At 35.6% G+C, this 26,412-nt stretch overlaps 1 protein-coding gene across 2 annotated transcripts; it reads left to right on the forward strand.

The window, feature by feature from the left end:
- The first annotated feature begins 58 nt into the window (after positions 1–58).
- On the forward strand, positions 59–26,112 carry LOC112044340 (dolichyl-diphosphooligosaccharide--protein glycosyltransferase subunit STT3B). Of its 2 annotated transcripts, XM_052888003.1 has the most exons (15): positions 59–107; positions 3,003–3,264; positions 3,345–3,563; positions 4,528–4,771; positions 7,454–7,652; positions 9,268–9,439; positions 11,309–11,487; positions 12,168–12,352; positions 13,500–13,690; positions 14,459–14,561; positions 15,419–15,661; positions 16,325–16,422; positions 17,116–17,244; positions 17,917–18,001; positions 19,841–26,112. In XM_052888003.1, the coding sequence occupies exons 2-15, from the start codon at positions 3,083–3,085 to the stop codon at positions 19,913–19,915; spliced, it is 2,304 nt and encodes a 767-aa protein (XP_052743963.1). In that variant the 5' UTR covers positions 59–107; positions 3,003–3,082; the 3' UTR covers positions 19,916–26,112. The 2 variants fall into 2 exon arrangements, with proteins under 2 accessions (XP_052743963.1, XP_052743962.1); XM_052888002.1 differs by lacking the exon at positions 59–107 and having other exon boundaries at positions 2,213–3,264.
- The last annotated feature ends 300 nt before the right edge of the window (positions 26,113–26,412 follow it).

Genomic DNA, 26,412 nt, shown 5'->3' on the forward strand with positions numbered 1-26,412 from the left:
TTAAAATAAACTTGAACACATTGTTTCTAGTTATTTACAACTGGCAACCAACATTTGAAAGAGAGACGTGTCAGTCAGCCAAAAGTCAATCAATTTCAATAGAATAGGTGTGGGTAATATCGGATTCTCTGTGTATCAAATCGAAACTATATATTGATATTGAATATCGGATTCTGAAACTATATATTTTTGAAACTATATATTTTCTAAGACTATATGTTTTCTGAAACATACATTAGTTTGAATCTATCTTGTATTACTGGATTCATGTCACTTCCTTATCGCTCTGGTGAGATTATGGCAATACATTTATAATTTACTTGAGGCACAGATTATGTACTTGAGGTTAAGTTTTTTAAGGGTTTATATATTTCCCCTTTTTTATATTAAGTTATTTAATGATTATTTAATTAATTTGTTATATATTTATTTATTTAGTTAACCGACTTCTTTATTTACGAATTAAAGTTTTTTTTTCTTTGCGCCATCTATGTTTGCGCCAAGGAACAAATTGGTTCGCGCCATTAACGCCATCTATTAATAACATGTTAACATTGTAATTTATATTTACAAGAATACTTAATTGATAATATAATTCCTTTATTTTCTTCGTTGCGCCATCTGTTTAAAGAAACATAAACTACAATGAATGATATTTACCTGTGATGCCATCTTTTAGGATATTAAAACAATAGTTCGTAAATATAATGGTGATAAATTGAAAATATCTCATAAATGTTGACCCTGCATTAATTCGACGTACCTCTTTTTTTGATGACATTACCTTTGCATACATTTTGTTGTATTACAATTTAAATCTTATTTCTCTGTTATAAGTACCATATTGACTTGTATTGAAAAAAATATAGTGTTTTGCTGAATCGCGTTTTGGAATAAATTAATTAGTGCTCTATGTTATGAGATTTAAGTTTCATATTGACTTGTAATATAGGGTTTGGCCGAAAATACATAGTTTGAGAGCGAATCCGATTCAAGTACGATTTGCTCGATTCAGTTACATCGGAGGATTTTATTTTTCTTTACAGGCCCTTGAGGCTCGACTACAATCTCACCAGTAATGATGCAATCTTAGATGGAAGCGGGTTAACTTCTTAGGAGCAGGATGAAAATCCGACATCGTACCGGAACGCTAATTCGCTTGGCGGTATGTCTTTGCCAGTAGGGTGGTTACTAGCTACGGCCGAAGACTCACATCAGCCAGACCTGGACCAAGACCAAGAAAAATCTTGTCTTGTAAATCCACCACGCCTACCACTGCGCCACGGAGGCCGTCAAAAAAATGGAATACAATACGGTTGTCTTCGAATTCACGGAAGACTTTGAAAATAATTAACAAGCCGCGAAGCCTGCGAACGGGCTCTACAGTCGCAGTCAAAGATTACAGTGTATTATTGGTCGCAGTTCATTCATAGCGCTATCGCCTCGAGTGTAGAGTGCGCACAATTATTTTTATTGTTTTTTTGATGCGATGGTTACACAACATTAAGTACTATAAAATTTACTTGATTTTACTTGTTGTTTGTTTAATATAAAAAACATTATTTTATAGAATTAATTTCCTTTTAAAATAATTGTAATTTTAAACAAATTACAATCGGTTGTTCTAACTCTACTTCTTTTTTTTTGGTATACCTGTCTACTTATCAATCAAAAGATAATAAGCAATTTAGAGGTGTTTGTAATAAGTACCAAATTAACTTGTAATCTAGTGTTTTGCCGAATAGATAGTACGAGAGCGAATCGAATTCACGTAGCATGTGCTCGATTTAGTTGATTCGGAGGCAATACAATAACAATTTACTTGAGGTTACATTTTTCAAGTTTTATGGCGATTGTCATTTTTTTTAAAGGTTTATATTTCCCCTTTTTATTTTAATTTTGTTTTTTTTTCTTGGCGCCATCTGTGTTTGCGCCAAAGGAACCTATTGTTTTTCGCCATCCTGTGAATAACATGTTCATTTGTTTTGGTTTGCAAAAAAAATGCATTACGTTATAGGTTTTTTTCCTTTTGTATGTAGGTAATTTATTATTACAAATTAATACAACACAACAATACCTATATAATTATTTAACTTCCTTCGTTCGGATATCTGCTTACAACAACATAAACTATAATGAAGATACATGCGATGCCATCTATTTGAGTATTTGGGTAATCTAACTCTTAGTTAAATAAAACGACGGTTTAAGAAAATAATCGACATACTTCTTTTTTCATGTTTTATTTAAACTTTGCATACATTTTGTTGTATTGGATGAATAAAATATACAATTTAAATCATATTAGTTTTTATTTTTATAAATTAATAAAAGATTATTAATTTATTAGATAATTCTTTTATTTTCTTCGTTCCGCCATCTGTTTAAAGAAACATAAACTACAATGAATGATATTTACATGTGAATTGTGATGCCATCTATTTGGGTATTAAAACAATAGTTCGTAAATATAATGGTAGAAAATTGAAAATACCTGCTATAAGTAGACCCTGCATTATTTTGACGTACTTCTTTTTTCGATGTCATAATATGTCATTCATTTTGTTGTACTACAATTGAAACCTTATGTATTTATGATAAGTACTATATTGACTTGTATTTAAAAAAATATAGTGTTTTTCGGAATCGCGTTTTGGAATGATTGAATTAGTACCTTATGTAGTGACTCATAAGTTTCATATTGACTTGTATTAAAAAAATATAGTGTTTTGCTGAATCGCGTTTTGCTTTTGGAATGAATTAATTAGTGCCTTAAGATTTGAGACATAAGTTTCATTTTGACTTGTAATATAGGGTTTGGCCGAATACATGGTTTGAATCCGATTCATGTACGATTTGCCCGATTCAGTCACATCGGCAATATAGTGTTTCAGAAAATATATAGATGCCGAATGTTTTGATATATAGATTTTGATATTACTGCAATATATAGATTTAATATCTATATATGTTTTGTATCGTCCATACCTACAATAGAAAAGAAATCGTATTGTGGAGATTGATGTATGAGAATTCATTTACTGAATACTTAGGATAGGAGAATTTTTAATTCCTCATCAAGATGACGACGTTGGCAGAGCCGAACCTGGGTAATGGTCGCAACAAAGGTTTATTTAATAACATGACCGGCTTCAGTACATTGATCACGGTTACGGTTTTGTTGCTGGCTTGGTTGGCCGGTTTCGCATCCCGGCTTTTTGCAGTTATCCGTTTCGAGAGTATTATCCACGAGTTCGACCCTTGGTAAGTTATATGATACCAAACACGACTATGTGTCAATCTGTCCCCAGAGCATTGCTTTATAACTCGTAAACGTGTTTCAGGTTCAACTATAGATCTACAGCGTATATGGTGCAGCATGGTTTCTATAATTTTCTAAATTGGTTCGACGAGCGAGCATGGTACCCCCTTGGTCGCATCGTGGGGGGTACAGTTTACCCTGGTCTAATGATCACATCAGGGTCAATACACTGGTTACTGCACGCCCTGAATATACCAATACATATAAGAGATATTTGTGTGTTCCTTGCACCAGTGTTCAGGTAAATGACCTATTTTTCTTTTGCTACTAAGTTTAAGCACTTATTTTATCATGATTTGTTATCAGATCTATTTTAAGATAACATTGTGATAAATACTCTGCAGGTAGGTTCTAGTGGTTAAACGTATATGCTAATTATTATGTAGCTTCTTTCATTATACAAGTTAAGTATTGTCTTTATGCAGCTTTGTTGTCTTCACATTTGAAGGGATTGGCTGAAAGTCTAATATATGTTTGTAGCATGGATGCCAATGAGGCCTAGTTATAGAGAAAGATTAGTTTTCAAAGCCATTGGTCTGTACCAACAAATTATAGAATACAGAAAAATCAATAAGTTTGACAGTGTATAATATCTAAAGCTTAATTTCATAAATAGCCTTCTCTGTAGTGCTTACATTCTTCTTACAGTCTGGGGACTTTAAAGCATAGACCATCAAGCTGCTCCTATGCAGGTTGGCAGGGTTAGGTTATGTGTGACTCAGTAATAATTACTTTCAGATTGTATTGATAATGACTGGGATATATGGGTTAACATGCTCTCTATTAGACAAGGGTGTAACACCAATATCTTCTTATCTTTGGGTATCTACTCAGAACAGTAGCTAACCACCAATGGTCAGCCTATGAGAAAGCATTTTACGTTAAACACTTTTTATCTACATTAGGAAAATGAATACTATGTATTTTTTAGATATTGAAAACTTAGTTTTGCCATTTTCTTACTTTATGTCATATATAACAAAACCTCACAGTATCACTCACATGGTACCATCCCCATGCACACCACTGCCTGTCACTCCCTGATAATGTAGCTTTCTTTGGTGAAACAATTTTCCAAATTGGTCAAAACGTTTGCGAGTTTATTAATTACATACAAAAATATAAATCTATTTCTAAAATAGCTATCAAAATTTATCAGAAAGTGGTGAAAATGGCCTTTAACATTGTTATTGTTATTCTTTTAGTGGTTTAACAGCAATAGCTACATATCTATTGACTGCAGAGCTGTGGTCGAGGGGTGCTGGCTTGTTTGCCGCATGTTTCATAGCCATAGTACCTGGCTACAGCAGCAGGTCTGTGGCAGGGAGCTATGATAACGAGGGAATTGCTATATTTGCCCTCCAGTTCACATATTTCCTTTGGCTGAAAAGTTTAAAGACTGGTTCAGTTTTCTGGTCAATATGTACAGCGCTCTCCTATTTTTATATGGTAAGTAAATCCTACTGATATAATAAATGCAAAAGTTTGTTTGTTTGGACGTTTGTTACTCTTTAACACCGCTACTACTGAACCGATTTGGCTGAAATTTAGAATCATCATCATCATCATCATCATATCAGCCGATGGACGTCCACTGCAGGACATAGGCCTTTTGTAGGGACTTCCAAACATCACGATACTGAGCCGCCTGCATCCAGCGAATCCCTGCGACTCGCTTGATGTCGTCAGTCCACCTGGTGGGGGGTCGGCCAACACTGCGCTTACTAGTGCGGGGTCGCCATTCCAGCACTTTGGGACCCCAACGTCCATCGGCTCTTCGAACTATGTGCCCCGCCCATTGCCACTTCAGCTTCGCAACTCGTTGAGCTATGTCGGTGACTTTGGTTCTTCTGCGGATCTCCTCATTTCTGATTCGATCACGCAGAGATACTCCTAACATAGCTCGTTCCATCGCCCTCTGTGTGACTCTAAGCCTTCTTATGAGGCCCATAGTTAGCGACCAAGTCTCGGAACCATAGGTCATCACTGGCAACACGCACTGTTCGAAGACTTTTGTCTTCAGGCACTGAGGAATTTCGGACGAAAAGATGTCGCGAAGCTTCCCGAATGCAGCCCAGCCGAGTTGGATTCGACGGTTCACCTCTTTCTCGAAATTGGATCTACCTAACTGGATCATATGTCCTAGGTATATGTATTCGTCTACAATTTCGAGTGCAGCGTTCTCAACTATAACTGGGTGGAGCGATACATGAGCATTACACATTATTTTTGTTTTGCCCATGTTCATTTTCAGGCCCACCTGTTGAGAAACGCTGCTGAGGTCATTGAGCATGGTACTAAGGTCATCCAGAGTCTGTGCCATGATGACTACATCATCCGCGAACCGCAGTTGAGTGATGTACTCGCCATTGATGTTGATGCCAAGTCCGCTCCAGTCCAGAAGCTTAAAGACGTCTTCCAGTGCGGCGGTAAATAGCTTCGGAGAGATCACATCTCCCTGACGCACTCCTCGCTGCAACTGGATTGGCCTCGTAGTCTGATCCTGAATACGGACTGACATAGTGGCGTTTTCGTACAAGCACTTCAACGCTTGGATATACCTGTAATCAATTCGGCATCTCTGCAATGACCTTAGCACAGCCCAGGTTTCCACCGAATCGAAGGCTTTCTCATAGTCCACAAACGCTAAGCAAAGTGGCTGGTTATACTCGTGAGTCTTCTGTATAACCTGCCGCAGCGTATGGATGTGGTCTATGGTACTAAAGCCTTTTCGGAAACCGGCTTGTTCGGGAGGCTGGAAGTCGTCAAACCTATTAGCGAGACGATTCGTAATGACAAAAAAAAAAAAAAAAAATTTAGAATAGAAATAGATTTTACTCTGCATTAACATGTAAAAAACATAGGCTACTCTTTGTCCAGAAAAAAGCTATGGAAATTTCCCGAGATTTGCAAAACTGTTGATTTTGATAGTATGAATGTTTGTTACTCTTTCACGCCGCGAATACTGAACCGAATCACCTGAAATTTGAAGTAGAGTTAGATTATAGTCTGGATTAAAAAGCTACTTTTTATCTCAGAAAAGTCCATGGTTCCCAAGGGATTTGTGAACAATTTAATTTCACGCGGAAGAAGTCATGGGCGTCCGCTAGTACAAAATTAATTCAGTTAAGAAATAACAAATTTTGTTGTTTGTAAATTACAATTTGGATGAAATTTGGTATAGAGGTAATATAAAGAGAGATCATAGGCTATTTATCTATGGATTTGTAAAAAAACAACAAAATAAAAATTTGGATTTTGTAAGGTGAACAGAGTTGCAGTTGCCTAGTTTAATCTACATTGTTATGATTGATAAGTGCGTCAATCTCTTAAGCTAGTAATAAATTATATCTTATATTCTTAAGTCTCAATGACTTATCTACTTACTGTGATTTGGAATAACAATTACCAAGCTACAATATTATTTCCTTAGGGCATAACTTAGGAAACCCTTTCCCACTTATTGCCAATATTATTATTATTGTGGACACCATTTACTTGTGTCAATGCATAATAGTGTTACCGTTATACTATTATTAACTTTACTGGTGTAGTAAATTAGGTTGAAATTTAATAAAATAGTTATAATGTTGTTAAAATTTAATTAAACTGTTTAATTAAATTAATATAGCATAGTTTATTAGTTTGACAAAATCCTTTTTGAACCTCATTATAAAGTGAATATCAGCTATGTAGCTAAAATTTTTGTTCTTTAGTTATCTACATCCATACTAATATTACAAATGAGAAGTCTGTCTGTCTGTTACCATTTTATGGCTAAACCTCTAGATGAATGACTGATAAATGGGACCTTAGAGCAGAACATACAGTAATTTTTATCCCAGAAAAAAAAATCCTTAATTATTGAAGTGTGTTCTCCTTTTCCTTCAACCTAACAACCAAATGGATATAGTGGAAAATTGGCGCAACCTTTCATTGTTATTTTCTACATAAACAGGATTGACATTAATTCTTTATTATTATTACAATTTATTTAAATAATTTTTTTTTTTTTTTTTTTCTCTGCTGGGTTTATCTGCGATCAGTATCATAACTATAAGCAGATGTGTTCTGTGATAACTTCTTAAACTTAAATAAATACTGTGTTTTTTTAATAAGAAGTATTTTTAGGTGTCAGCATGGGGTGGATATGTTTTTATAATCAACCTGATACCCCTGCATGTGTTTGCACTGCTGATAATGGGGAGGTTCTCTCAGAGACTGTTTGTGAGCTACAGTGTTTTCTACATAGTGGGACTTCTTCTGTCCATGCAAATACCGTTTGTTGGATTCCAACCAATCCGCACAAGTGAACACATGGCTGCGTCAGGTTTGTATTTTTTTTATAATTATAGTTTAAAAAAAAATTAAGAGAAAGAAACATGATGTTATGAAGAACAACTATTGATTTTTTTTTATTTTGTTATTCTCATGTGATCAGTTAACAGACTATAAGCAGAGGTGTTGTAGGAACTATTAAATATAATAGAGCAAAGCTTCACAGGGCATGCGAAAAACACATCCTATAGTTTGTTGGTGTATTATCTATATGTGCTTTTTATTACACCAACAAAGCAAATAAATTGTGAATTAAATAGATAGAACTCATATCACTGATGATATGTAGTAATAAATATTTAATGATCTATTTGTATACCATTGAATATTTATAATTAACATTAACTATTAACTATTTATATAACATTGAATATTTTTAATTCCTAGTAGATATAGGTTTTTTAAAGGGCTTCATAAAATTGTTTATTTTTTGTGTGTATTCACATATGTTTTCAAGACCGCGATTTTTTAATAACTAGTTATTCAGTGTTATGGGTTTTTTTAAGCTAGTTTTTCATTTAATTAAAAATTTTCATTAAATTAAAATTTACACCAAATTTCTAGTCCGCTCTGAACACAAGGTGTGAGGCTGCACGGTGTACAAAAACATATCTCAGGGGAGCTATTAAACCTACACAGTTCAACATCTTGCACCTTCAGAGTGGACTAAAAGTTTGGCCCAGACTATATATTATAATAATTTGCATTGATTTTCCTAAAAAATATTAATTTCATTTATATTTTTAATGTTGCCCTTTTATTATTCTATTGTTATAGTAGGGACTGGTTAGTCAGTTACATTTAGTAGTTATGAATTAAGTGATAGGAATGTATGTAGAGGTTGCAATAAAATTCTAATAGGGCGGCGATAAGGTTTAATTAACCTTATCATTTTGAACGCTGCTATTGTGGATTTGTAAATGTACATGAATGTTGTTTACCTAAACAATGAATAATTGTAAACATCTGTACTAAAGACATATTTCAAATTCCAATAAGACTAATTCCAAACAGACAGTATTGAATATAATCTTTTCACCTTATTGTAGAGCACTTTTTAGGTCATATTTTATTGATATTTTTCCTTCTATAAAATCAATAACAAAACTGGTATTAGATAGTTAAGGTACTTTTATATACTTTTTCTCTGCATCTAAAGAATAATCTAATCTCATCCAATTACCATCGGTAATCTCATCCAAATAGGTCAGTAATAGTTAACCACTCCTACAAAGGGTTTAATTAAAATATGCACTGTACATATAGATTATACAAAATATAACATTATTTTCCATTATAAATTCGTAATGTGTCCTTGGGGTTTGCAGAACATTTATGCATCTATCACATGAACCCAATAAAAGCTAACTTCTGAACCAAAGAGGCTGTCCTGTACATTCAATCTCCTTTCTTGATGTTGATTGAGTTAAAAAGTATATAAAGGGTCGGATTCACCACCTTCTAATTACTACCAGATGAACTAAATATAAGACACAAGTCATAATATAACATTTTGTTACTTTCATAGTGTATGGTGAAGGTAGTGAGTGAAATTAGTTCTGAATGTTGTGTTTTTTTGTGTTTTATCCAGTTTGAAAATATTTTAGGTGTATTCGCCCTGTTGATGGCTGTTGGTGCTTTGAAATATTTACACAGTCTGAATCCAAAGGGGCAGTGGAAGCAGTTGCTCATAGTTGGGGGACTAGTGTCTGCAGCTCTGGTGTTCCTCATGGTTGTGTTCCTTACTTACATGGGTGTGATAGCTCCATGGAGTGGCAGGTGAGTTATGTCTATGGCATCGTTTCCCTAACCTGTGGTCCGCCGACCCTCAGGGGATCCACAAGTATGTGTATGGGGGTCCGCGGTGTCATCTCTGGACTATACATAAATGCTAATGTCTCGTATTCGCTACACTTACTGCACTGATTTGAGGTTACAACTTATTAGCAACATCAACCCAAATATCACTGATTTAGCTGCAAAAAGGCAACACCAACCTTTACATTGTATTGCGCACCTTAACGCATGATGTTCGGAGACTTATTACATGAATTTAAACTTCTAGGATCAAGTGAATTTTTAATTGGCTTCTAAAATTGTTCTATGATTTTTAATTGATTTATGTGAAGATCTAAGCTTAATTTCTAGTATGGGTCAATTTATGTTAATTGTTTTTTTTTTTAATTTTAAAAACCTAATTATTTAAAACCAAATATACATTCACAAAATATCGAAAACAGGTGGTTTTTGAACGCACAAATATGAAATTTGGCACAGAGGTAGTTTATAGACAGTCCGCTAAATACGGATTTGCGACGGGATCGCTCTAAAGGCGATTGGAATCGCGAAACTAGCAAATATTATATAAAATATAGGTAAGAGAGTTGAACAAACTCCATAAAAATAAAACTCAGTAAAAATATATATTTACCTTATATTGTACAGAGTTATAGTGGTATAGTAGGCTTTATCAAAGCAACCTTGAGTTACTAAATTATACTTGTAAATTGCGCCTCACCTGTGCAAACTATTTCAATAGACGCACCATAAACTGATACACACTGATACATTTATATGAAAATACTAATACAGAGAGTTAGCTTTATGCTAGTATAGTTCGAATACATTTGAATTAATGAATGAATTGTTTATTCGCGCACATTTTCTTTTTATTCTTTACAAGTTAGCCCTTGACTACAATCTCACCTGATGGTAAGTGATGATGCAATCTAAGATGGAAGCAGGTTAACTTGTTAGGAAGAGGATGAAAATCCACACCCCCTTTCGGTTTCTATACGACCTCATATCAGAACCCAAAATCGTTTGGCGGTACGTCTTTCCCTGTAGGGTGGTAACTAGCCACGGCCGAAAACTCAAACCGGTCAGACCTGAACCAATTAAGAAAACCTCAATCGGCTCAGTCGGGGATCTAACCCAGGATCTATGTCTTGAAAAATTCTTTCACTGTTGGTAAGCTACACTATCCCCGGTGCTATGGGCTATATTATATTCCTACTGGAACGGGAACCACGCGGAAGAAACCGCGCGGCGTCTGCTAGTATCATCATCATTATCAACCCATATTCGGCTCACTGCTGAGCTCAAGTCTCCTCTCAGAATGAAAGAGGTTAGGCTAGTCCACCGCGCTGGCCCTATGCGGACTGGCAGACTTCACACAGTATAGTGCATTTTAAAATTAATTTTTCTTTTGATTTTCAATGATTGTTATAGTGCTCGCCACGGATCTTTATGTTTGTGAAGTTAGCTGCGGAATGAGTATAGATAAGCGGTCGCGTCTAGCCGGCTCCCCGCCCGCGTCGCTTGTACTGTTATTGATTCACTAGCTGACGCCGCGTGGTTTTACCCGCGTGATTCCCGTTCCTGTAGGAATACGGAGATAATATATATTATCCCCGCTCATTAACACTATCTATCTGGGCTATCTAACACTCAAAGAATTTTTCAAATCGGACCAGTAGTTCCTGAGATTAGCGCGTTCAATCAATCAAACAAACAAACAAAGTTTTCAGCTTTATAATATTAGTATAGATTGCACAGTTATTTGTTGCTAACTTCACAAACACAATATTTCGTGGCGGGAACTGTACAATAACTGTATTTGCACTATGATTTTAATTATTTTTACAGATTCTATTCCCTATGGGACACTGCGTACGCGAAGATCCACATCCCCATCATAGCCTCAGTGTCGGAGCATCAGCCCACAACATGGTCGTCGTTCTTCTTTGACCTGCACGTGCTTGTGTGTACATTCCCTGTGGGGCTTTGGTATTGTGTCAAGAATATCAACGATGAGAGAGTATTTGGTGAGTTACAACTTTATTCACTTGTATATCTAACTGTTATCATCAAGACCTATATAGCCTTTCTTGATGAGTACTGTTTACGAACAAACAAATTAAAAATGAGGGTATAAATCACTAGTCATTTCACACCTAATAATAATTATAATTTACTTGTTCTTAAATTAATGAAATTAAATTTGATTAATAAACTTAGAACAATTAGATATGGTTAATATATTTTATATAACATTGAAAGAGCCAAGTGTATATGACATCTGCCTCCGATTTCGGAGGGTGTGGGTTTTAATCCGGTCCGGGGCATGCAACTCCAACTTTCTTTCTTTCTCATTCTGAGAGGAGACTCAAGCCCAGCAGTGTGCCGAATATGGGTTGATAATAATAGTAATAAAATAATAAAACATTGATTCTATAGATACAGTTTGCTTAAACACGTTAGATCGTGATCATAACCTTTCGACAGAGGGGTAACTTCTAGCGAGGCAGGTCCTAAGGTAATTGGTCTGAGATCGCAGCAGAATCAAATCGACAACACGTCTTTTGCTATTCACGGGATATTTCGTGGCGCGCATCTTAGTTGTATAGAACAACTTTTCGTTCCAAAAGCTTTTCCAAAAACAAATGAAACTAATAACTTTTTTTTTAATTTTTGGGATATTTTAATTGTAATGTTTTATTTCCAGTGACGTTATACGCTCTAAGTGCGGTATACTTCGCGGGTGTGATGGTTCGACTCATGCTGACTCTAACGCCTGTAGTGTGTGTGCTATCCGGAATAGCATTCTCTATCCTCCTTGATCTCTTACTGAGGGAGGACGAACTGCCCGCTGCACCGGTTGAACCCAATGATAAGAATCTCTATGATAAGGTAAGTAGACGAATATTTTGATGACACGATACGACACGACATCACACGACACGACGCGACACGACACCACACGACACGACATGTCAGGACAGGGCACGAGATGACATGACATGACAAGACGCCTTTTTCGCGCAAAGGAATCCAGATATCACGTCCTTCTACTTTTTACTATACTTGTGATTTACATACATTCTTCCATTCTGTTCAATATTTTCATACAAGTTCGTCGGTTCTGAATTATTGCATGTCAAGTGACTATATAATCATCCGGGAACACGGGACTAAAATATGGCCTTACAATGGTATTCAATTGTTAAAAAAATTTTCACAATCAGTTCAGTTAAGAGATTACGTGGTTTTGTACTTCCGAGTCTCAGAGGAGACGCCCTTAGAGAGTCGTTCCGCCCATCTACTCTGCTTCTGCCTTCGGGCCCCATCAGGCGATACTTCTGCGCTCGCCCAAACCCCCCGGTGACGCCGCTGAGGACGAGGAGCCTACGGCATTTAGACAATCAGAAAAAAAAGATCCAGAGATTAACCCGCAGAACATCACAATCTTACCTCTTTGTAATATTAGTATATACTATTGACAATAAAGTTATGAGTAACAAAGGATTTTCTATAATGGGGATGATGACTAGGTTTAAATATATTGATTTTTATGATACATTCGGGTAAATAAGGTCAATGTTAACTAATTTATACATAAAAAGCAAAGATTGACTGGATATTTGCAAAATAAATAAGATTATAAAATTTCAAAATCTACTAAAAATATTTTATCGTAATTAGATGAAAATTCATACAGTTTTAGCTTCCTTACATTAAATGTGACATTTTTTTAAATATGTGAACTATAAACATAAACGCAGAAATAACAATGATATTAGTAATTCTGTTTAAACGCCCATACAAATCTAACGATCATTAATTGCCTACGACGTCATAAGCTCGTACCATTTTGTATGGGGCGTTTTTCAGGGATCCGCGGCAGCGCCGCCAATCTGACCCTTTAAATCCCTGTAGCTCCGAAAGTAATGATCGCAGATACCCTGTTTCTTTTACAAAATTGCATTACTATTAGCGTACTCTTAATTTATATACAATTTAAAAAACTGTCATCATCCCTATTATCAACTCTCTTTAGGCTGGTAAAGTGAAGAAGCGCGCGCCAGAGCCAACCACACAAGCGGACTTCGGTTTAGGAACCAATGTGCGCTCTGGTGTGCTCATCGCCTTCATGATACTGCTGATGCTGTTCTCTGTGCACTGCACCTGGGCGACTTCCAATGCTTACTCCAGCCCCAGTATTGTGCTGGCCAGTTATGGGAATGATGGGTAAGTTGATTAGCCTTTTTTTCTGGGAAGTTTAAAAAGTAGCACCACAGGTGGGGGCACATAATTATAGTTTAAATTTTTCTTTTTTTTATAGTCTACTAGTTAGCCCTTGACTACAATCTGACCTGATGTTAACTAAGGATGCAATCTAAGATGTAAGCGGGCTAACTTGTTACTTGTTAGAAGTAGGATGAAATCCATACTCCTTTCGGTTTCTACACGACATCGTACCGGAACGTTAAACCGCTTGGCGGCACGTCTTTGTCGGTAGGGCCACGGCCTAGCCACGGCCGAAGCCTCCCACCAACCAAAAATTTTCAAATTTAAATTTTCTATTGACAACAATGTCAAACATATAGAGTACCTGGATTTAATAAGGGTCATCAGCAAGTCATTATTGTGGGGATTGTCATATTTTCCAATTGTGGTAAGTAAACCCACGTCCTTGGATGCAGAAGGCAGTGTCACTACCCCCTCTGTCCCACTGAGCCACTTGGTCGTCATTTAATAGTTTACGGCAACTATTAAATGACGACCAAGTGGCTCAGTGGGATTATTCAATTCATAAAATTAAAGCTGCTAAGTTACAATGTCATATATAGATTTGTCGTTATTTTATTTACCTATAACTTTTTACTATAGTAAAAAATAAAAAAAATTAAATGTGGTATTTATCATAATAATTTAAATTTATAGATTGGTACATGATTTTTTAGATCAGATTGTGTCAAGACCTTGTGTCCATTTAATCTTAATTTGGGTTTACAGATCACGTAAAATATTGGACGACTTCAGAGAAGCTTACGGCTGGTTGTCACAGAATACAGCTGATGACGCTAGAATTATGTCCTGGTGGGACTATGGTTATCAGGTTAGTATTGGATCTCCATTTTGTAACCTATATGCAATGGGCCTTGAATGCCTACTATGATGTCAACTTCTAATGAATACTGAACAACACCATTGTGTATATAATTTGCTTTGCAACCAACACAAAACTATGTCATCAACTATTTGCTTGCTTTCCATTTCTTTGCCGTTGTGCCGTACCGTTCTGTACCGTTACCGTAAAATTCAAAAAAAAAGTCAAAGTCAGAGACGAAACATGAATATCTTAGCAATCCATGGTTTCACCGTGCGGGTGCCGGGTCCATCGAGTAGCAAAGAGAAAACCTCCGAGCACATTGCTCGGACTTGTGATCAATGGATGTAGGGTTAAAGAATTCCTTGCAAATTGATTAACCCTTCTCAGCACTTGTTGTTCTCCCTGTTAAGTATTTAATTAATAAAATCCGTATAATATCTTGATTTGTTAATAGATAATGTTTACATTATTATAAATATGTAATAGTCATAAGTTTTGGATAGCATATAGCTTATTCACAAGTTTTGTCTTTGTCATTTGACACTTATTACGATGTTTTATCCCGAAAATTAGCACGATTCCTTTGGGAGAGATTTCATTTATTCTTTATTTCAGAAAGGAAGTATGTACTTTAAATATTGACCACTAAATATTTTCTGATTGTCAGTTTTGTAGTCTGGACAATTCTTGCGGAGGAAATCGCGGTCGTTTAGTTTATTTAATAAAAGGGAAAATTCGAATACGGTCTGCACTGGCTCTAGTAACATTTGTGGTGATGAAAGCGGTCTTTGTAGATTGTCCTATGGAGGTGTAGCTCTGTATACCAATAAGCTTTATTATTTTATATTTGTTTTATGCCCTAGATTGCGGGAATGGGTAACAGGACGACTCTAGTCGACAACAACACGTGGAACAATTCCCACATAGCACTCGTCGGTAAAGCCATGGCCAGCAATGAGACTGCTGCATACGACATTATGACGATGTTGGACGTGGACTACGTGCTGGTTATATTCGGTGGAGCGATAGGCTACTCTGGGGATGACATCAACAAGTTCATATGGATGGTGCGGATTGCTGAGGGAGAACACCCTAAAGATATCCATGTGAGTTGCTTGTAATCTGTCTATACTAATATTGTAAAAAGGTTAATTTTTTGTTCGTTTTCTTTTTATGACAACTCAAAATTACAACTACTATTCGACCGATTTTGATAATACTCTACCATTAAATAGCCATATCTTCTCTGAGATACATTGGCTTATTTATTATTTTATCCCCATACTCCCATGATAACGGGTATTACGCGTGTAAAACGGTGGAGCGTTTACTAGTAATATTATAAAGATAAAAGATTTGATTATTTGTTTGTATGTTTTGAATAGGCTCGGGAACTACCGAACCGATTTGAAAAATCCTTTCACTGTTGGGAAGCTACACTATCCCCGAGTGCTAAAGGCTACATTTTATTCCCGTATTCCTTCGGGAACAAACGGTTGAAATCGTGCGGCGTCTGCTAGTAAAATTATAATAGGTCAAATTCTGTACACTGTAGAATCCATAGTGAAGTAAAAATTACATAACAGTCAGTCTTTTTATTGAGTGCACATCACGCAAACTAATTCTTTAAAGATTGACCCCTAAATATTTCAAAGAAAAAATTGTGGAAGAAATCGCGGGCGGGCTTGTTTAATAAATATAAGGGAAAGTTCTTGTATGCACTGGTTTTAACGGAACTTTTAAATCTTGAACTTTTTTTTATTATCCAGGAAGCTGACTATTTTACGGAAAAAGGAGAATACAGAGTAGATTCTGAAGCATCTAAAACAATGTTAAATTGTCTAATGTACAAATTATCCTACTATAGGTAAGTGCCGGAAAACTTGTTCGTTATGAACCCATGTTCGGCTTACTGCTGAGGTCGAGTCTCCTTTCAGAATAACAGGGGTTAGGCCAATAGTCCACCACGCTGGCCTAATTTGGATTGGCAGACTTCACACACGCAGAGAATTAAGAAAATTCTCAGGTATTCTTCAGGTTTCCTCACGATGTTTTCCTTCACCGTTAGAGACACGTGATATTTAATTTCTAAACTTGTAACTTTCAAAATTTAAGGTCAGCAGGCCCTGATTTTTAATTTAAAAACATATGTTCCTAGATCTAGCTGATCAAGTTAACATCATGCTATATGAATTTCTTTTATACAAAAATACTGAAATGGCGATTAATAATGAGTTGGATTAGAGCTGTGATAGTCCAGTGGATATGACCTCTGCCTTCGAATCCGGTTCGGGCTCCAACTTCACTTATGTGAATTTGAATATTCTCAAATGCTGAAGGAAAAACGTCTTGAAGAAACCTGCACACCTGAGAATTTTCTCAATTTCCTACTTGTGTGGCGGCTGCTCATGCACTTTGGGCCAGCGTGGTGGACTTAACCCCTCTCATTCTGAGTGACCCGAATATGGGTTGATAATGATGAAAAAAAATGTCGTATAACCTATTTAAGACCATTTTAAAAAAAGTGTCAACTAGTCTATTGTTCTGTACACGGTTTCAGATATGACAGCGGCGGCAGTCCGCCGGGCTACGACCGCACGCGCGGGGCTCTGCCCGGCAACCGCGGCTTCAAGCTCACTTTCCTTGAGGAGGCTTACACCACGGAGCATTGGCTCGTTAGAATATACAGGTATGTCTAAAGTATTTTTATAGCATCTCGCCCAAAGATTTTATACTATTAGATATGTCACTGGCCATAGAAATTGAGGCGAACAAATGTGCCTAATTGTTCTAATTTCATTTTGTCGCATAGTAAACAATCAATCTACAATGTCGAATTCTGTGTTCAGAGGTGTAAAAACTTTATACAAGGTGTTGGGTAAATACCCTATCAAGCCGTCAACCAGGAGTTAGGGAGGAGTAATACATGCATATAAAGAAATACGAGCTTCTTAGTCAGAATCCTGAGGGAGACATGAGGACTTCAAGAATTTGCTTAAAACTTCGAGGTGTCAACCCTCTAGCTAGACTTTTGATATTGGAATTATATACTGGATATACATTATTCTTGGCAAAACTTACTAATTCGATTCGCAAAATTTTTGTGATGTGATTCACTTTTTGTGATGTGATTTTGTTGCATAAATAGTATAAAATCGTTGATGTCACCACATTGTCTGCCGATTTGCGCTTGAACTATCAATATCAAAATCTACTTTTAAAACATCAGGTATTATTAGATAATGGTGATAATCGAGGATAATCTTAAAATTGAAGGGTTCTTTGTCCGAGAAGAGCCCACAACGAACTCAGTCAAGGCTTTTTTGTTTAAGTTACTCACAAAATCATGTTTTATTTACAGAGTTAAAAAGCCGTATGAATTCAACCGGCCCCGGTTGCCGCTAGCGAAGAGGACAATACAGACAAGCCTTACCATGTCCAAAAAGGTATGAATTAATGAATATTATTTGTATCATATTCTTCATATTTCTTCATAATTATTAGTCTAATTTTATGACCTAAAACATGAGAATATCGCTCTCTCTCTCTCTCTCTCTCTCTCTCTGTCTCTTCCGTTGCTATGGGACGAAAAAGAGAGAGATATATATAGACATATATATTCGGATCCACCGCTATTGATTGACATAATAATTATTTATATGTATAACTAGCGGATGCCCGCGACTTCGTCCGCCCTTAGATCTCTTTAATCCAGCCCTTACAGTTATATCGAGTTACTTCTCCCGTTTTCTCAACATTTCTCTTCACTGCTCTGCTCCTATTGATCGTAGCGTGATGAAAAGTATACTATAACCTGCCCTGGAGTATGAAGAATAATTGTACCAAGTTTAGTTAAAATCCGTCGTGTAGTTTTTGTTTCTATAACGAACATACACGCAGACAGACAGTCAGACAAAAATTTTACTGATTAGTTTTTTGGAATCAGTATCAATCACTATTCACCCCCTGATAGTTATTTTGAAAAAATTTTTCATGTACAGAATTGACCTCTCTACAGATTTATTGTAAGCATAGATATGACACATGTCTATCACGAGATTTGTCGTTGAAGCCTCTTAGGGATTTTCCTACATGAGCAGGAATTTGGAATTTAGATCTATTTTAAGCAGACTTCACACACCTAGAGAATTGAGAAAATTCTCAAGTATGCAGGTTTTTCCACGATGTTTTTCCTTCATCATTTGAGACACATGATATTTAATTTCTTAAAATGCACACAACTGAAAACGAGTTGCATGCTACGGACCGGATTTGAACCTACGCCTACTGAATCGAAGTTTAAAATTACCTCTATAATTTATCTCTACTATACATTTTCTATACTAATAGTATAAGAGCCTCAATATCTCAACTGTAAGAGCGGTCGGACTCATAACCGAAGGGTGGTGGTTCGATCCCCGCCCCTTTGGTCTATTGTCGTACCCACTCCTAATACAGTCTTTTCCGACTAGTTAAAGGGGAAAGGGGATATTGGTCATATTTAAAAGATATGGCAAATGTTCTTTAAAAAAAAATAGAAACTGAGATGTATTGTTTTTATTGCAGCTTGGTCACGGTGTAGGATCGATGGTATAGTACAAAGTATATAATATTATTGACTATTGATGTTGTTATTCAATAGTTAGTTCACTAGCATATGTTGTTTAGTACAGCTTGAGTGTTTTACCTTTTGATAAATACCTACCTATATTGCCATGTAATTGAATTATAATTGTAATTATAATTACGTTCATTTCTTTTATATCATTATTATAATGATTATGATAAAAAATACCAACTTAATTTGCACACAACTTTTGATGCATGCACAATTAATATTTAAATGTATTTTTTATACAAGAATATTCAGGATTTATATTTTCTTTAATTTACAAGTTGTAGTGTATATCATAATTTTCATTTTTATCATTTTATTATTATATTTTAAGTATAATATCATGTGTAGAAGCAGAAAAAATACTATGGCAGACGAATTAACGGTTACACAAATTGAATAATCCTATAAGGTTTCCGTTTCTGAAAGTCCATGTACAAAACTTGGACTTTCGAAAAATTTTGATTGATATACATAACAAATGGTTACATCTGGTAGGAGGGTACGCTTATCATATTTTTATTTTGCCTTTAGTATTCGTCGTCTATAATAATTCGTATTTTATTTTTGTTTGTCTTGTCCGCCATGTTGGTTTTGTCGTGACGTTGCTAGTCTGTTGTAATAAGTGTGTTTTATATGTGGGAATAAATTAATCGTTTTTTTCATACAGACTTCGAAGAGGAGAAAAGGTGTACTGAAGAACAAGCCGACGCTAGTGAAGGGTAAAAAATTGTCGAAGTTGTAGTGAAGCAATTGAGCGCGCGGCCTAGTGATATGTCGTATCAGTGGTAACTATGCAGTATTCGTTTTTGGACTTACATTTGATCTGAGTGAAGTTAGTTAATACGTAATGTCGCTAATGCAACAGCACTCGTCTCGTCTTCAATACGATACAAAAATCTAGGAGGCCCTGCCCAACCCCAATTATTTAGCAAGTTTTGTTAATTATTTTATCATGTTGGTAGAAAAAGTACTGTATGCCACTGCACGTAATTAGCGGTTGTAGCACTCGTGCTGTCTATTGTGCAATTTGGCTTCTCTTTGCACAAGCATCACTTGAGCTACAATTGTCCCTTTACATGACAGTGGCATAAATAACTATTTTCGTTATTGCAATCATCTAACATTGTATTTCTGCATCCACGGTCGTGGGTTCGATTCCCACAAATGGAAAATATTTGTGTGATGAGCATGGGTGTTTTCCAGTGTCTGTGTGTATTTATACATTATATAAGTATTTATATGTAGTATATAATTTTATATTAATATTATAATATCAACTATCTTAGCACCCATAACACAAGCTACTCTGTATGCTTACTTTGGGGCTAAATAGTGATGTGTATTGTTTAAGTATATTTATTTATTTATTTATTATTTTACACAAAATGACATATTTATCGTTATTTTACGTAAAGTGGCATTAGTATATTAGTAGTTGTAGCAAATTAGTGACGTTATTTTAACGAAAACCCGTTTTTTAATGTAATTTCGTTGTAAAATAATCATGTTAGACGATCGTAAAAACAAAAAAATCACTGCCACTTGTATGTAAAATGATAATTTCAAGGACATTTCGTTGCAATAACCATGTTAATTGATCGAAAACAAAAATTCGATGAAAAATGTTGACACGACCAAAATACATAATTGACATTCACTTTGCGATTGCATATCAATTACAATGTGGGTAGTAAAATATATTTGTCAGGAAAATAAAGCAATACAACTTTAAAGCAAGGGTTATAAAGTCGAATTTCCTCTGACTTATTCTCTTGTTAATGGTACAAAGCATAATAAATTTCCTGTGACCTGAATTATCGCTACTACAGTGTAGTTAGGTATGTATTATTTATATAATTTGTAAAATAATTTACGAGGTGAACTGAACTTTATCACTAAATAGTTTCAAGTTTTAATACAAAATGTTGCATTCAAATTAAACATCCATGTGAATTGGGGTACATACGAAGTGATTTGGTATAGTCTAAGATCCGTATTAGAAACGATCTTCACCCATCTGTTTATTGCATCGATCTCTTATTAAAAAGTAGATGCACAATCACCAAAAAAACGTTACCACTCAATGAGTGCCAAACACAACTTCTTGGCACTCTATTAAAGTAGTCGCATTTGCACATTTAACCTAAGGTTGAATTTGATCTGAATTTGGGATTTTTTTCTGGACAATTTTCAGCCCTGTATCATTCGTATCATTTGGGCCCGAGTTCGTATGGAGACTGGGTTTCTCCATTGCTACAGAAGCAATATTTTAATTAAGTTTATCGATTTTATTGATATATGATTTATATGATTTATGATTAACGATATATGTATATTGATATATGATTAACGATATCCCGAATATTAGGTACTGTACAATTGATTGAATCTACTCATCCACAATATTGTGTTTGCTTGTATGTAAGTTGTAATATACTAAATCGTTTCAACAATGCTGCATACTTACCACTGGTATTAAGTGTTTGATCTATGACTGACACCAATCCTTTGTGTATTTAGTCTATTAGAGGTGTTTCTTGAATTTTTAGAAGGTTATATTTAAATTATTTTACACATGCTTGCATGGACACTGGCGTAATGACACAAAAATAATAAAAAAATTGCGCAACATTTTATTTTATATTTCACAGCTATTTTAAAATTTCTCTTTTAAAAGTATTATAAACTATCAAAATGAATATTATTTATATATTTATTGCCATTTGTAATGATTGTATGGTTTTAATATTTTTTATTTAACTATTCAAAAACTCGCGGTCGAAGTCCGTACGCGTTGAATTTCGTTTTCTACAAATCCCGCAGGAACCATGGATTTTCCGGGATAAAAAGTATCAAAATTTATTGTTCATATCTCTATACCATATTTGATGGCCTCCGTGGCGTTGTGGTATGCGGTCCTGGGTTAGATCCCTGGCTGGGCCGATTGAGATTTTCTTAATTGGTCCAGGTCTGGCTAGTTTCGACTGGCTGGCTTCGGCCGTGGCCAGTTACCACCCTACCGACAAAGACGTACCACCAAGCGATTTTGCGTTCCGGCACCATGTCATGTAGAATCCGAAAGGGGTGTAGTTGTTTTCATCCTCCTTCTAACATGTTAGCCCGCTTGCATCTAAGATTACCATCAGGTGAGATTGTAGTCAAGGGCTAACTAACTAAAAAAGTAACTAAAGAATAAAAAGAACCATAATAATTTCTACATTAAAACAGCGCATTTAGCAGTGCAAAGGTAGACTGACAGACAGACTTTCGCATTTATTTTTATACGTTTTTATCCGAGGCTTTGTCTTTTATGCCTCGCACCCTCCCCTTATTCACTCTAGCTTGCTAATTTTAGAAGTCAAGGCTGCCTTAAAGCTTACCATATCAAAGATCTAAGTATGGTAATAACATTTTTTGCTGAAATATATTGAACGTAAAACTGCCGTAAATTTAACTTTTATCTATCTATTAGTATCATTGTTAGATTTTGGCTGTGCTAAATGACCTCTTTGTTAACCGACTTCAAAAAAAAGGAGGAGGTTCTCAATTTCGACGCGTATGTTTATTTTAATGTTTGTTACCTCATCACTTCGTCATTTATGAATCAATTTTAAAAATTCTTTTTTTTGTTTGAAAGAGTATTCTTCCAGATTGATTTTGATCCAGATTTCATTTTCATGAAATCGGTTTAGTAATTTTGTTTTTAAATCGAAATATCTGAAATACGTCTTTGAAGTCGGTTCAATTTTTATGTTAAAAAGATCATAAATAAGCTTCATGTCCATGTAAGGGTGTTTTTAAAAATTATAGTTCGAAGAGGGTATCGTGTTTGTAATAATTGCTACGTCCATTTGTATATTTAAATAGTATAGTTAATGTACTAGAAGTTTGTTTGTCATTTATAAACACCGTGTTTGATCGAAAATTACAAATTTGCATAAGACTAAAGTTGCCAGATGCGATGGAAGATTGAACATAAATTATATTCATAGATGGACAGAGTTATTATTTTTCTGTTTGCCTTCATCGATCTCCTATTAAAAAGTGGATGCACAATCAGCGACCAAAAAACGTCCCCACTCAATGAGTACCAAACACAACTTCTTGGCACTCAATTTTAGTAGTCGCATTTGCAATTTCAACCTTAAACTCAATCATTAAGGTTGAAATTGCTCTGAATTTGGGATTTTATTGAATATTGGACTATATTTAAAGGCATTTACGTATAATTTTTTTTACCAATAATTCTAAAACTGTTAAAGCAAATTTGGCCAGTTTTAAGTGAAATTTTCTACAAGATTGTGCGTTCTTTTATTATAAGAGGTCAATGTTTGCTTTCAATAAAGTCATATTTTCATATAAAGGACCTACCCGTTTGGATTTACAGACTCTGTGAATATTCATGTTCACTGAATAATAAATTTATTTTGTTATATTCCGCTGTGATGTCATTTTGACGCCAAAAAACTGAGTATATTCATTTAGCGGAATGAATAAGTCTTGGAGTTTAGTTGAGTAATGTTTTTGCGGAAAATAGCAAATTAATTTATTATTCGATTGTAAATAATAATAATTATGTTTATGAAATATTTGCGACTTTTTCTGGTTGTATATGTTTACTTTTCTACCAAATAAGGGTAATCGTTGTGAATGTATCTGGCAACATGGATGGAACTTGCCTTAATGTCAACAGTACTTATCACAATTATTTTTATCAGAATACGATCCTTGTAGACTTTTGTATAAATACTAGTTAGTGCATAGCTTTATGAAATCAAAGAAAGCAATAATATTTTTGGGACTATATTATTATTGTTGAACTTATTGTCTTTTCTTCAATAACGGAGTCCTATTAGAAAAAAAAAAAAAATTATCACTTTATGTAATGATTGTAGTGTGAAAAAATTATCATAACTCCGGGAAACTTATCACTTTTCAGTTCATCAGTCTAATTTTGTTCTTATAAATCAGAATGTCGATAATTTTGTCAAAAAAAACAATGCTTGTAATTTATTTCAAGTAAAAATCAAAGTTTGAATACATGCTGGTCAACTTGTCAAAACATTTTCTATATATACGAGTATTTTTCTTACAAACCAAATGTTCTACGTTAAATGTTTACTGAGTTGCAGATTAAGTAAGGGTGAGGTCAAACGAGCGTAATTTTGTGAGTTGTCAGTCTCGTAATTTCGGTTGCGTAATTTCTGCTGCATTCGATTTCATACAAAAGTCCAGAGGGCCTAGTGGCAGTTTGATACTGTGACGATCGCGTTATCGTAAACGCGAATTTCTAAGGAATTGAAACAGCGCCATCTAGTGGCACTACTGCACAACTGTTTCAATGCTAGATAGTAACAGTATGAAAATATTGAAAACTCCCACTATACACACTGTTCTTGCCACACGGCGTAGCAAAATGAGTTGTGTTCCGACTTAACATGCGAATTTCTGCGACAGAAATTACGCGACAGACAACTCACAAAATTACGCTCGTTTGGCGTCACCCTAAAAGAAATACTGTAGGGAAATAGGAATTCTATTCATCGTTAATTGGTTCATTCATTCATTCGTTCATTCATTGCTTGCTTAACACTGATAAGGCCGCCAATTATTTGTAGCTATATGTATATTGTGTTTGTTATTTGGTGTAGGTACAATCACTTATATTTATTTACATCATTTATGTTATGTAATCTTACTCATTAAACTAATAGCAAAGCACCTATAAAGTTCAATTTTGTTGGAGTTGGTTTGTATCGAATGTACTTCAGTATTTCTATTCCATCAAATTTTACTGTTCCTTTAGTAGAGTGTTAGTTACAATAGAGTTGTAATGTAAATATAATGGCACGCGCATACAGAAAGCGTTCAGGCGTTCTGAGTTAAGCGTTCATAGTTCTACGTTCGGCGTTTATAGTTCTACGTTCGGCGTTCTGAGTCAACCTTTCCTAGTTCTACGGTCTGCGTTCTGAGTCGATCGTTCCTAGTTCTACGTTCGGCGTTCTGAGTCGAGCTTTCCTAGTTTTACGTTCGGCGTTCTCTATAGTGATTGTAATAATTTAATATCAACGGGCAGATGGCAGGCGGTCAAACGAAGCTGATTGCTCTCTGTGCGGTGCTATGAAGGTAACCTGATACCCTAAGCAATCAACCGCTAACTTATGTGAACTACAATACAGGCAAAGATTAGGTATCAATCAATGTCAATTTAAAACGCGTGATTTTTGAAATTGCTTTAACTTTCGTGTGCTCATTTGCTCGTTCGTCTCTGGTGCTCCTCTTGACGTTATGCCCTAAGCTTAATGCCCTTAAACAGCTTGTAGGCCAATTCAGGACTGACGTCACAGAAAACTATTAGACTTCTTACCAGAACACTGAACGCAGAACGTAAAACGCAGGCTTCCACCAGTTAACATCTTACCGAGAAAGACGTGCCGCCAAGCGATTTAGCGTTCCGGTTCTATCTCGTGTAGAAACCGAAAGGGGTGTAGATTTTCATCCTCCTCCTAAGAAGTTAGCCCGCTTCTATTTTAGATTGCATTATCACTTACCATCAGGTGAGGTGTAGTCAAGGGGTAACTTGTATAGAATAAAAAAAAACGCATAACTTCGCATATCGCGGAAGTCTTTCTGTCTGTGCGGGGTCTACGTGTTTTTATATCTATATTATCTATGAAACGGACCGTTGGCCAGCTATATAAGTGAAAGGTGTCGCGTCTATACTTTATGGGTATCCTCTATGTCCCCGTGCGTTAGTTAGCAAATTGTTTTCTTTTCTCTTGTCTTTTGTTTAGTGTCCCGTGGATGAAGATGTTATATGTTTTAATTTTATTGTTGCACAGCGCTATTTTGTTTTACATATTTTCTAACAGAGTTTTATCGATATGTAAGGTCTCATTGTAGTATACAATGTTCTTAAAATAAACTGCTAAAATATGATCATTGTGCTTTCATTTGCTGCACTTACCTAATTGCCCTTGGTCGCTAACTATAGGCCTTATTAGAAGGCTTAAAGTCACTCGGCGGGCGATGGAGCAAGTTATGCTCGGAGTTACTCTGCATGATCGAAACAGAAATGAGGAGATCCGCAGACGAACTAAAGTCACCGACGGGGCTCAGCGAGTCGCGAAACTGAAGTGGCAATGGTCGGGCTACATAGATCGAAGAGCCGATAGACGTTGAGGTCCTAAGGTGCTAGGTAACCCCGCACCGGAAAGCGCAGTGTTGGTGGATCCCCCA

Source organism: Bicyclus anynana, chromosome 21 (assembly GCF_947172395.1).
Source record: "Bicyclus anynana chromosome 21, ilBicAnyn1.1, whole genome shotgun sequence".
NCBI lineage: Eukaryota > Metazoa > Arthropoda > Insecta > Lepidoptera > Nymphalidae > Bicyclus > Bicyclus anynana.

Coding starts and splice junctions, on each gene's coding strand:
- LOC112044340 (XM_052888003.1), top strand. CDS start 3,083: ATGACGACGTTGGCAGAGCCGAACCTGGGTAATGGTCGCAACAAAGGT. Junction 11,488..12,167: donor CAACGATGAGAGAGTATTTG/GTGAGTTACAAC, acceptor TTTTATTTCCAG/TGACGTTATACGCTCTAAGT. Junction 12,353..13,499: donor ATAAGAATCTCTATGATAAG/GTAAGTAGACGA, acceptor AACTCTCTTTAG/GCTGGTAAAGTGAAGAAGCG.